This window comes from Marmota monax, unplaced genomic scaffold (assembly GCF_021218885.2).
Source record: "Marmota monax isolate L192 unplaced genomic scaffold, Marmota_monax_Labrador192_F-V1.1 WCK01_AAM20220418_F8-fsc00140, whole genome shotgun sequence".
Classification (NCBI taxonomy): domain Eukaryota; kingdom Metazoa; phylum Chordata; class Mammalia; order Rodentia; family Sciuridae; genus Marmota; species Marmota monax.
In genome coordinates, this window is record NW_026694256.1 from 4,859,069 (window position 1) to 4,872,267 (window position 13,199).

The 13,199-nt window shown below is 31.6% G+C and overlaps 1 protein-coding gene across 8 annotated transcripts in view; it reads right to left on the bottom strand.

Annotated features, from left to right (window-relative positions):
• Positions 1-13,199, bottom strand: part of Trdn (triadin) — a 260,113-nt gene that overhangs the window by 135,738 nt on the left and 111,176 nt on the right. For 7 of the 8 annotated variants that reach the window (XM_058586273.1, XM_058586270.1, XM_058586272.1 and 4 more), the window contains 5 exons: positions 10,037-10,066; positions 9,292-9,309; positions 4,617-4,649; positions 4,466-4,492; positions 2,257-2,283 (listed from right to left, as the gene is read on the bottom strand). In XM_058586273.1, coding sequence (XP_058442256.1) covers positions 2,257-2,283; positions 4,466-4,492; positions 4,617-4,649; positions 9,292-9,309; positions 10,037-10,066 — 135 coding nt within the window. The remainder of the gene's footprint in view (positions 1-2,256; positions 2,284-4,465; positions 4,493-4,616; positions 4,650-9,291; positions 9,310-10,036; positions 10,067-13,199) is intronic. The other variant, XM_058586269.1, reaches the window with a different exon arrangement.

Genomic DNA, 13,199 nt, shown 5'->3' on the forward strand with positions numbered 1-13,199 from the left:
CTCTATGTGGCTATATGATGTATGGGGGAACATGCTCAGGGAACTGTAGTGATGAGACTTTGTTGCACTGAGGCACTTTTTACTTGTTCCCTGAGAAAGAGAGTTATCTGTGTTGTCTTGCAGAAATTGTAAAATCTAGATTTGGCATCCCTGCCTGGTTCAAGGCATTCTTCTTCTATCAACACCATTCTGTGGCCCATAACTCTAGATGTGACCTTCCCCAGCATTGTGTCATTGAACCTGGGACGGTTTCTCTTTTCTTCAAGTTCTTAAAAATCTATTAGAAGCTCTACCCTGAAATGATACAGCCCATAGTTCAATCAAGTCTTCCAGTGTTTTTCCTAGTATGACTTCAATTATTCATCAGTACCTGAAGGAACAGTTTCAATCTATTAAATTAATCTTTGTTCTATTTTTTTCTCTAATCCAGTGTTAATGGCAAATGTCCCTTTACATTTACCATGGACTTGCTCTGTCAATATCACCTTTCCTATGAAATACAATACCATGGAATTTCATTACATAAATGTTTGATTTATGTTAATTCAGCTACATATTTCACTTTCACACTTGCTCTCATAATTTAAGATAATGTAAATTTGTACTCCAGATGTGCAGGCTACATACACAAAACTATTTGCACCATACTATATGGAAGATTTAAAGACTTTTCAAGAGTATTTGTAATGATATATAATTTTCATTTTAGGCATTGACTTTACAAACAGCCCACTATATATAGGAAATGTGCAACACTTCTTAAGTTGTAAGGCTATAATTTCCAAACGACAAACAAGAAACCAATTCTTAATTGGAGAAGTGGCTGTTATTAGAAAATCTGAACAGCTTATGAGTTATCTCTCATTAATTTTTATATTGACAGAAAATGTCCATGTAAAGTTCATATGTCTCAACCACATAAGGGGCAGAATATTAACTCTTCAAATTTTTATGTTGGGTTTTAATGATTTGGTAACCCAATATGCTAATCTCCTGCAAAACATGCTGATCTTTTAAAAACTTGATTGGATAGTGTGTTTCATAGTTGGCAGATCACACAGACTTTTTTAAAAATTCAGATGAATATTTTTATCTATGTCACATTTTCCTACTAAGAAAATGTTAATTTATAGAGTAATCTTTAATCTAAAGTTCTTTACCAGAGCTGTGAAATTATCAGTTTGTTTTATACATTTTCTTGATTATGAATTTCTACAGACTAAGTACTAGCATACTAAACAATTCATAATATAGAGTTCCAATTAGCTTTGCATTCAACTTTAAACTCACAATTTTTCATGGAAATATAAATGGAATTTTAGATTCATGCTAAATTTCACTTTTAAAGTCCCCAGTGTCTAAGGGAAAAAATTTAAAAGCAATGATCTTTTTTAAAAAGAAAAAAAGAAAGACATTCTCACCTATCTAATTAACATATATTCCAATTATTCACTGATATGTTTACCAGTGATATACTAGGTCTGAAAGTATTATGTATTAGTATCATCATCAGTACTTATATAACTCTAACCCAAAGGGAAATATAAATATATTTTATCATGCACACAACTGACCATGGGTTATATATCCAAAACTTAAAGAAGCTAACCATGTTTCTTTTTTCCAAAAATAAAATGCAAGCCCTTATGCTTAAAATAATTTTCATTAATGGCAACCTGTTAGGTATTTTATCAAATTAAGATTTACAAACAACAAAAGAAATCAGCTTTTTTCCCTTGAGCATATTGTCAAGGCTACCACTGATACAAATGGCATAATATGTTATAGTTGCCAGTCAATATTTCATAATCTAAAGTTACATGGGTTAAAAAAAGAATATGATAGCAAATAACAGTTAAAAAACTGGGGTTTGGGGGTACATTTTATTAAAGACACAACATTTATAGTAGACAAATTATGTTGCCTGTTTTTTTCAAACAATTAATCATTAGAATAATTAAAGAATTATTTAATTAAGAAAATGAAGAGATCACATATTCTGCAAAGTATAAAACAGGTCACAATTTGAAGAGAGGTTATCTGGACAAATTAAAATTTACAAAGTAAAGCTCTATAGATAAAGTGTCAGAAGCATGAATTCACAGAAAAGACAGAAATGAATAATTTGCCATATTATTCCAAACACAAAAAATTGGCAATCCAGCTCAAAAATTAGCATTAGCAATGTCTACAGCAGAACAGTCAAGAGAATAAGCTGCTAAAATATGCTCCACTTAAAAGTTTTATTCAACATACTTGCTTTCACTTGTTTTTCACTTGCAGCTGTTAATGATAAGAAAGAAGGTCTATGTTAAACATACTTGTTTTTTTATAAAATAACTTTAAAGTTATTTTAGTTGCTTAAAAGACTATGTGTATAATCTTAAGGACCAAAAGGAAAAAACAAAAACAACAATAACAACAACAACAACAACAAAGCAAATCTTAGAAAGAGAATACATAGCACTACAATTTCTTTGACATACTCTAAAAATACTCATGAACCACAGATTTTTGTTTTTGTTTTCTGAGGGACTGCTATTTAAACATCTTCCAACATAGAAGGATCATTCATGACTCACTTATTAGTTTTCCATTTTAAGTTTGCAAAGGATCTGATTGCTTTTATATTCAGGAAAATACATTTTCCTCAAATTCTATAAAATGAAGTGAAAATAAATAAAGAAATAATATGGCAGATTATCCAATGGTTTAAATTTTAAAAATAAAACTAATTACTGCTAAGTGGCTACACTGTAATCAAACCCTGAAATGAACAGATGTTTTGAAGCAATTTTAAGTTATGGTATTGTGTCATGTTCAATATGAGACATGGTATTTAGCTATGAAGATCCTTAAAACTAGTTATACCAAAAGTCATTTGATATGCCCCTCCATATTTTAAAATGTGTCTCCATTTGAGCTTTTTGCATATGTACATAAGTATAAATGTGTGTTACAGAGCACTTGTGGGAATGCATTCTTGGACAAATAGGCTGTTCTCTATAAATAGATAAACCATTCCTTACCAAAGGTTAAATGGTAGGGCTGTTAATGTGAGATAGTGAAATGTGCCATTACTTCATCTTGTAAATTATGTATTTGGAAGTCATCCAGTTTTTAAATTTTAAAAACTGGGATTATTCTACTTGGTGTCCTTCTTTCACCTCATACATTGTTATCAAGTGCCCTCTGTGTGCTTGGAATCAAAATAGGCATTCTGAAAATAAAGAGATAAAAATAGGCCCTATTCTCTAATTAAGAACTGTTGAAAGTGTAAAAAAGAAGAGAGTATAATTTTAACAGTATATTAAATGCTATTGTAAAGGTAAGGAAATGATGCTATGGAACTGGTTGGAGAGATACCTAAGCAGATTGGGGTTATTGCAGTAGTTTTAACAAAACAAACTGGGAAGAAGAAAACTGTGGCTTTAAACCTGTGATTTGCTATGGTTGTGGCTAGGACAGTCCTATGGTGTAGCAACTCTATTTGCATTGTTATGTACAAGTGGCAAATATTATTTCCACTTAAACACAAACTACAGGACATTATATGAAGCTATGACTATCTGCAACATGTGCACATAAACACAAGCACACACCAGCCCAAATACCCTCCCCTAACAATAAAACCTCCTGGTTCTTTGGGTGACATTTCTTCATACAAACTCAACATGAAAAAAAAAAAAAAAAGAAAGAAAGAAAAAGAAAAACAGAAAGAAATAAAAAAGAAAGAAATAGAGGTCACTAGGAAACGTCAAAGTTTTTCATTCAAATAACATACTGAGCAGGTAAAATGTTAGAAAAAAAATAAGAAAATGATTTGGTGTCTATAGTAACTGCACTTTCAGTATTTGCTGATTGGGTTGGTTTGTCTCATTGTTTGATTCTCAGTTCAATTTTTTCCTATTAGATTACAAATATATTGAGAATAAATCTACCACTCTTTTAAAGATAAATCCCCAAGTGCTCAAGAAATTCTACTAATTAACATTATGCATGGGGGGAGAATATTTCTGGAAGTGAATATTTCATATTTGAAAAGCAAAGCAATATTAGATGCATTCACAGGAAGTGTTTTGCTCATGTTTTATTTTGTTCTTTGCATTTTTTTCACTAAACAAAAATTCCTGCTTCTCAAACATTGCACACAGGAGTCCACTGGGTATATTATGAAGTTTCTGTTTCTTATTCAGTAGGACTGGGTGGGGCATTCATTTTCTTAATGAGTCTGCATTCCTACCTCAGCATCAGATGCTGCTGGCTCACAGGCCTCACACTGAGTAGCAAGGGTGCAGCATGTTATCAGGCTTTTACTTTGTAAAACTGCCTTGATGTTAAGTTTGTGTCAAGAGCTTGAAAGGAAGGCTGAGATTTCCTGACCTTTCCTGCCTCAGACCACCCTTTACACATAGTCTGAGGCTACCTGTTGGTAGAGAGAGTCCACTTCACCAGAGTAACTCACCTGAAGGTTCCTTCTTTGGTGACTTTGCTATATCAAGCAAGAAAAGAAAAAAAAATCAATATTCTATGCCATTCATTTATAATTTATCATTAAGTTGCAAATTAAATAATATCATAAAATTTAAAAAAATAGAATACTTTAAATAAATTACCTGGTTCTGCATGTTTTTCTTTCTTTTCTTGTTCTGAAACATATTTTATTATTGTTATTATCATTATCATCATCATTATTATTATTACAATTATGTGAATCACATCTTAATTGTTTTAACATAAGCAAACCCACATGCTGATGCTGGATTGCAGCAACTAATAAATACCTTGAAGAGAGTATAATTTCTCTTGGGAGTTCCCTCAAAGAGTAGCATCAAAATATTCTGGATATTTACAGGAATTCAAAATTTACATAAATAATAAACCAGAAACATAAAAAGAATCTATAAAAATGGAGAAAAATAAATTTATTATCATTTTAGATCTACATGAAATAAATCTGGAATGGAAAGTAAGCTCAAAGGATAGCTATTATGACTGTTTAAAAATAATTCTCAGAAAAAATGAAGATGGACAGATTTCATATTTACTGTCTTTTCTAAATATATTCTTATATTGAAGAGATATTAATTTAGCTAAGAAAAATATTCTGTTGGGATATATTTAAGACACTAAAATAAGCTAAGAAGCAAAGGAGGAAGCAAAACATTCTTGCCTGGTTTGAGGAAGAAATACAAATGCTCCTTATAGAGTTCTCAGCTAACATTTATTTTTAAGAACCTTCTTTAGTCAATATTGTTTGACACAAGCATTATTCTAGACTCAAGAGACATTAAGAGCATAAAGCCAACAGAATGGGAGAAGATCTTTGCCACCTGCTCCTTAAGTAGGACGTTAATATCCAGAACATACAAAGAACTCAAAAAACATAACACCAAAACCACACAAATAACCTAAACAATGTGGGCAAAGAACTGAACAGACACTTCTCAAATAATGAAATACAAATGCTCAACAAATATTTATTTTTAAAGTTCAATATCTCTAGAAAATAGGGCTACACAAATCAAAACTACACTGAGATTTTATCTCACTCCAGTCAGAATGGCAACTATCAAGAATATAAATAATCATAAATACTAGTGAGAATGTGGGGAAAAAATATGCTGTTGGTGGTGGGACTGCAGAGTAATGTGATACTCTGAAAAGCAGTGTGAAGATTGCTCAAAAAACTAGCAATAACGCAGCTATCCCACTCCTCAGTATATAGCCAAAAAATTTAAAACCAGCATCTAATATTGATGCAGGCCCATCAATATTCATAGCAGCACAATTCACAATAGCCAATAGCTATGGAAACAAAGTTGGTGCTCTTCAACAGATGAATGAATAAAGAAAATGTTGTCCAAATAAACAATGGAGTATTACTCAGCCATAAAGAAAACTGAAATTATGGCATGTGTGGGTAAATGAATTGAACTGGAGACTATCATACTAAGTGAAATAAGCCAGTCCCCAAAAGTCAAAGGTCAAATGTTTTCTCTAATATGCAGAAATAAATCCAACAGGGTGAGGAAGATGCAAAGAAAGAGAGAAAAAAAAAGGAAAGGGAATTTCATCAAAACAGAGGAAAGATCAGTAGAATAAACAAAGGGGATAGAGGGGGAGGAAGTAGAGAGGGGAAAAGGGAAGAACCATGGAATAAAACTGACTCCACTTTCACATGTGCATACGTGGATATAGCACAGTGAATCCTAACATCAAGTATATCCACAAGACACTAATTTAAAAAAGAAAGAAAGAAAGAAAGAAAGAAAGAAAGAAAAGGAAAGGAAAGAAAAAACTACCAGTACAGTGAAATATCAGTAGAGTAGTGAGACTGGAGCAGGAGAAGGGAGGCAGGTGGGAAAGTGCTAGAGACTGAATTAGAGCAAATTATATTCCATAGTTGTGTGATTATATCAAAAGGTATTCTAATGTTTTAGGTAATTAAACAGATTCAATAAAAATTAATACAAAAAAAAAGAAAGAAGACAACACTCTACAAGAGGACAATATGGTTTTTCACAGAATCAACATTCCAGAAGGAATAACAAACTGGAAATCTACAGGGCAGCAATGCCTTGGAGAAGGACCCACAGTGCTGGGTCCTATGTGGTGGCAGTATGTCAGGACATCCTCAGCAGATTCTTGGATTTATGACATTTCCTTGATTTGTGTTCCATTCCTTTTCTATGATGGGTTAAGTTAATAATAAATTATATACGTCCTCAAAAGATAAAGAGGAAGCTAACATTTACAATATACAGTGTACTAATTTTACATGAAGTGCAAGCACTAATTTTATGCGAAATGTTATCATCCACATTCTATTCTTATTTATTTTGACTAGGTAAGCATGTCAAATTAATTTAAAAGAAGGTTTTCAAGAAATACTATTAGACACTATCTGACACTTTAAAGGAAAAGGTTAGAGAAATTTCTTAAAGTTTCATTTATGGAATAAAATTTGAAAACTGGAAACTATTCATGCTGAAAGAATTCTATGAACTGTATATTAGAAACACTTGGGGTCACATAACCCTGTATGGTGATGGCACAATCTACCAACCTTCAGTTCCACTCATCAGTCTTATCATTGTGCAGGGGTAAAGAGCAACTTGAACACTCTAGGACCATGCACAGGCAGCAGAACAAACAAAAGAGCTTGCTTGAGCAAGGGTTGCAGGCTAAGCGGAAGGAGTATAGGTGACTGAGCAAAATCCAACATAACAAAAATATTACCAAGTATCTGGCAAATTAAATGTATTGTTTAACTGCTGGATGAAAGATTGAACTATACGAGATTTGTAAAGTAATTAAAACAAACAAAAAAGAAATTACTGGGCACAGGACATCAAAATCAAGCACCAGCAATATATGAAATTTAAAGTTAAAGAAAAAAAGACTGCCCTAGAATATTAGAAAGTCATCACATAATAATATACTGTGCTATTTGGGATGATATGCAAGAAAACACATTTTTACGATATATGATATTGCATAGAATATTTATTGAATAATTATGCATTATTTAATAATTATTATTAATATAATGATAAATATAAACAATTTTACCATTAAATTCTACAGGGACTGCCAAATAAGGCCCTAATTGATCATTTGAGTTATTTCTTTTTATTTTGAAAAAAATATAGATTACAGGAATCTATAAAATATACAAAATTTACAAAATTAAGTATATGTGAATCCTTCACCCTGTTTTTATACTTAAAAATAGGTCTAAACTTAAAGAAAATGACTTGGAAAACAAACTTTTAATTCAAAAGAAATTAAATTAAATTTAAATTTAATTAAAAAGAAAAATGGAAACAGAATATAAGGCTAGAATATAACATCAAATGCAGCAATTTTGAAGATAAATCCAAATAAAATTCAAACACATAATAATAGCAATAGCAAAAGCAAGTCTAAATGACAAATCAGAACAAACAAGTTAATTTGGAAAAAATTCATAGCTGTTTTGAAGAAAACAATTTCTTCTGCTAATGATTTCCCAAGTCACATCTATGGAACTTCTCAAGGAGGGAATGTGTTGTTCTATAAATGAAGGCCTGAAAAGTCATGTTTATTTATTAAATACATCAACGCCCTGAAGATTGCCAAGGAGCTGCCATGTGTCTGCAGGACATTTTAAATCATATAAACTGCAATAAAGTGAAGGCCTTAAGGAGATATGTGTGTGTATATATATATATAATTTTTAAAATCTCCAGTTGTCCTCCATTTTCCTGCTGGTTTGTGGAGTAGATTTTGTATCCCAGTGCCAGAACTTATCAGCAGCTGTGCACACTCATACATCTGATGCTGAACAAACACACACTTCTCCACAGATAAATTGCTCCCTCTGGCTGGTTGTTCATGATTCTTTCTACAGGACATTTTAGAGCTCTTTCATGACATTGAATATCTCAGAGTCCTAACTTTATAGGGCTAAAACATACATAAGCATTTTTTTAAATGTCGTATATTTTAAAGCTAATGTTTTTAATACCAATGGGATCTTAAGGAATATATAGTCCTGGAATGGCGCTAATTTTTAATAGCTAATTGAGTAAGGTAAATTTTATTTTTAAATTTTGATTTGTTAAATGTCTCTCATTTTCTTCAGAGGAGAATACATGTTTGCAAAAGACACAACCTCAAGGCATTGAACTTTACTGAATAGTTACCAAGTTTAATGGTGTGTCAAAGTAACATTGAACTATGCCTAAGATATGGATGCCAAGCAATGTTATTACACAGAGGTCATAGTGCCTATAGGGAGAATATCACATCACAGACAAAATGTAATATATTGTTTACACATGTCAAATATTTATGTATTACAAGAAGAAAGACAATAGGGATGAGGTCATAAAACTAACCTGGAAACCAACTTCTATTCAGTATTTTCTAAGAACTGAGAACTGACAAAATTATTAGGACTAAATTTACACACACTTTAAGACCATTTGGGTTAATGCAACATGTTTATATTTTCTGTTACAAAACTGTGGATAGTGTTATTAAGTGTTTGCCAGAGTTGAAAAAAAAAAGGTTATAAAAAAGCTGGCTATGCTTTCCAGGTCACTCTGACCCTGTAGGCCATGTATTCTTCATTCTCACAAAAAAAAAAGCCAGAAAAAAACAAAACAAAGCAGTTCACATGCATAAAACATAGAACAAGTACATTCAAGATTGCAAGTTTAAATACACCAGCAATCCGGTTTATAGCAGTAGAAAGAAACAGCACACACCACAGGCAAGTAGACTTTGCATGCATTTTCTTACTTTTTCCCTTCAACTGCTCTGTTGAAAGAAATATAAACAGAAAAACATTGATCTTAAAAGCATTAAAGATAAAACTCACTACTATCATATTTCTTAGACCACATATTTTCCACAGTCTCCCAAATATTTCCCCTTGAATTTTACAATGAGTGTTGCTCTGAGGTATTGTCCATTATCATAAGAAGTGCCATAATTTGATTTAAAAACATTATTTGACAATTATTATAATGTTTAGTCATTTTAAATTATTTACACCTGGCAGTCTTCTTAAATAAACACACATGGACAAACTTAAAAAATTGTGTAGATAAATACTTTGTACCAATGAACAAATGTGAAAAAGTCCAAAAGATGCAAGTATATACTTGCCAAATGGGTTATGATTTCATTCCATTTATAATCCATGCTGATGTGTTGAAAATTAACTGAATGTATACTTTCTCATTAAATGAGTGCTTGATACTTTACATTGTTTTATTTGTAAAGCAAATTTGAGAAAGATAACTGTCAAAAGTAAATATATGCAGGATTTATTTTTTTAATACTACTGACTATTTCTCATGGCAGTGTTAATAGAAAAGATTTGAATTCTTTATTTTCTCTCTCTCTCTCTCTTTCTTTCTCTCTCTCTCCCCCCTTCCCATTTTTTATTTCATAAGTATTTTTTTTCAATATTGATTCTTTAAGAAAAAAGCTACTTTAGGGCTCATAAAATAAAAGATACAGAAAGAAATGTATACACTACCTTCTGTAGGATTTTTTATTTTCTTGGAATCTGAAAATATAATGGTAAGTTATTGATAAAACAGATTAGAGAAATCAACAACTTGAATACCTCACAGCAAAAGTGACATCAACAGTGAAATCATTTGCACTAAAATGAATTGACTGCATGCAATGTTTCTAAAATATGAAGCTTAAAGAGAAACTACCATGTTTTCAAAAGAATGAACACTGAAGTAAGGCAGGGAGGTGAGAAACCTTTTAAAGCAAAAAATACAGAAAAAATAAAAGAAAATATCTACATATAATTTATATATGTATATATGAATATTAAACAGTAAACTCTGAGTAGTAGGAGAACTGTGGAAGGATTTGTGTTGTACCATACATTAAAAAAATTCAGTCATATATATTTATTTATATGAGACCATAGCTAGTTTTCTTTTTTCCCAACTCAAGCAAACACCTAATTAATAACAGAATACACAGTTTTGTAACAAAAAATATTACCATGGTGCATTAACCCAAATGGTCTTAAAGTGTGTGTAAATTTAGTCCTTATAATTTTGTTAGTTCTCAGTTCTTAGAAAATACTGAGTACAAGTTAGTTTCCAGATTAGTTTACATATATATTAGTGTGTGTGTGTGTGTGTGTGTGTGTGTGTGTGTAAATCCAGGTAAACTGCATTGTACACTCTTAGAATAATCATACACTTCCAGCACAGCATCCCACTCTAATGAAAAAGAAATAGGGTCATATTGCATGTGGGCTACTTAGGAACACATTAATTTATAACTGCTGTATAGTAATGTGTATTCTGTGGTCAACAGACATCTATTTTGCTTTTTATATAGGGACATTCAGCCTAGATATGAGGATTTTTTATTTTCTATTATTTAGACCATAAACTCTATGTTCCTTTTACTTTAAAATAAAAGCACAAAGATTTCCGTATCTTGTTTATTTTGGAATAAAAACAACTTAGTTTATTTTTTATTTTATTTTATTTTTTGCAGAGAACATTTCCTATTTTGTCATTTCTTATGTGCCTTCATAACCTAATTTTGAGATTCTCTAATACTGAAATTAGAACAATGATGATGACCAAAGATTGAAACATGCTAAAGAAGAACAGATTCTTTGCTGGCTTAGAACCTGCAACAATGGACACTCCTCATTTGCAAGTTAAGGGACCTGTGTTCCTCACAGTGATGTGGCGGTATCCGTGATCCACTTCCATAATAAAGCTCTGGACCTAACATGTTTGGAGATGACAATACACTTCTGTTTATTCACAAAAATCAGTTAGATGGCCAGTAAAGTTGTTTTATGAAAACAAAAATGATAACCAAAAATTCTAGAAACACTGTGGAGAAAGTGACAACCCATTTCGATAACTTTACCAAATTAAAAATACTTTGGGAAAGCAACCTCAGAAAGAATCCAGGCTTTTATAAAAACTAGTATGCTTTTGGATGTGGCAATTCCATTTCTAGAAACCCATAGAAAAAATGCAAAATTGTAAATACACTTATAGGAAGATTTTTGTCCATGAAATTAATTTATACCTCTAAATAAAGAGAATATTAAACAGTAAACTCTGAATAGTAGGAAAACTGTGGAAGGATTTGTGTTGTACCATACATTAAAAAAAATTCAGTCATTAAAATGATGATTTTGCTAATTATGTCACAATATGGGAAAATATTAGCTAAATAACTTTATGCTGACATAGAGTAGTAATGGAAAACTCAACACAATATATGTATCTATAGAACATTTTTATTTTCAATTCAATTTCCTTTTCCTTAATAATGAGAATCAAGAATCAATAATATATTGAATTAGATATCAATTGTACCAAAATAAAATAATATAAAACATAATAGGAAGTCCAGAGTCAGGTGAATTGTGGTACACATTAAGATGAAATAAAACATTCCATGAAATAGAAATGTGAAAAATAGCAATCTTCTATAACGAGATCTAACCAAACTGGTCTTTTAGAAGTTCAATATATTGAGTTTAAGAATGGAAAGCTACAGTGAAATGTCATCATAAAGATCTGTCTTTCAGATTGGAGCCAATAGCTCAAAGGACTTATAAAAGAAAGGAATCTGGGCAACTGAAAAAATAGAGTACTTAGAATTCAAAGATCACATACTGACCCTGAAAGGCTATCAGTACGAGCTGTTTAATATCCATGCTATTAAACTTCATTATGCCCTCTCAACATTTGTTGCTGAAATAGCTTAATCAATATAAAGGTTTACTTGGTTAATATACTTTCCTATAGACCATCTGCCCAATAATCTGAGCATCAGCCTTTTTTCTAGTTAGGAATACTGAGACCCCCAACACCTATGCTTTAAAACACAGTGATGTGTTGGCAGTCTGTTCAGTTCGTCACACATCTTTAGCAACACATCAGGTATGATCTATTATGTTCTTAGTGAGGACAGAGGAAAATGAAGTACCAATTTATCTCAAGGGAAAAATGAACTCTCTGGTAGTCCACTCTTGCTGGGAATGAAGAACTTGTCTCCCTTGTGGAATCTGTTGGATTAGCATCTTTCTTCTTACAATACCATACACTTTGCTTTATTTTTTCACACAATTCCTCTTCATATCTCAATTTTGAATCCCTAGGACTTGGGGTAATGCTCATATGCATTCAACTCTACTTTTGCTAGTGTCAGTAAACAATCAATATCATCTGGTTTGTTCTTAGTAGAGTTCTGTCTTCCACATGTTAAAGCAGAATTCTTAGCATTCCAGCCCCTAGGAATTCATCAATTAAAATGAGATTAAATGAATGAGATTTACCTAGCTCTGCTCATCTATCCCAAGTAGCAGCACATGATCATACACACATAAAACAAACAGTCAATAGTTAGTTATGACTTCCCAAACTTAAAAAGTAACTTATAGTGATGATGAGGATGATGATGGAAATATATTAGTTATAGAATATTTGCCCGGGATGTGAGAAAATTGGTAGTTCATATTTTATATTTCTTGTGACTATTATGTATGTGTTGAGTACTAGATATTACTGATTCACAGAATATATATTTGAACAATCTGAAAACTAAGAAACTTAGTCCCTGCAGAGGATAAAAGTGAATTGGACATGACCCTCTTATCAAAAGTCTGAAGTTAGCTAGAGTAAAAGGAAAAGGAT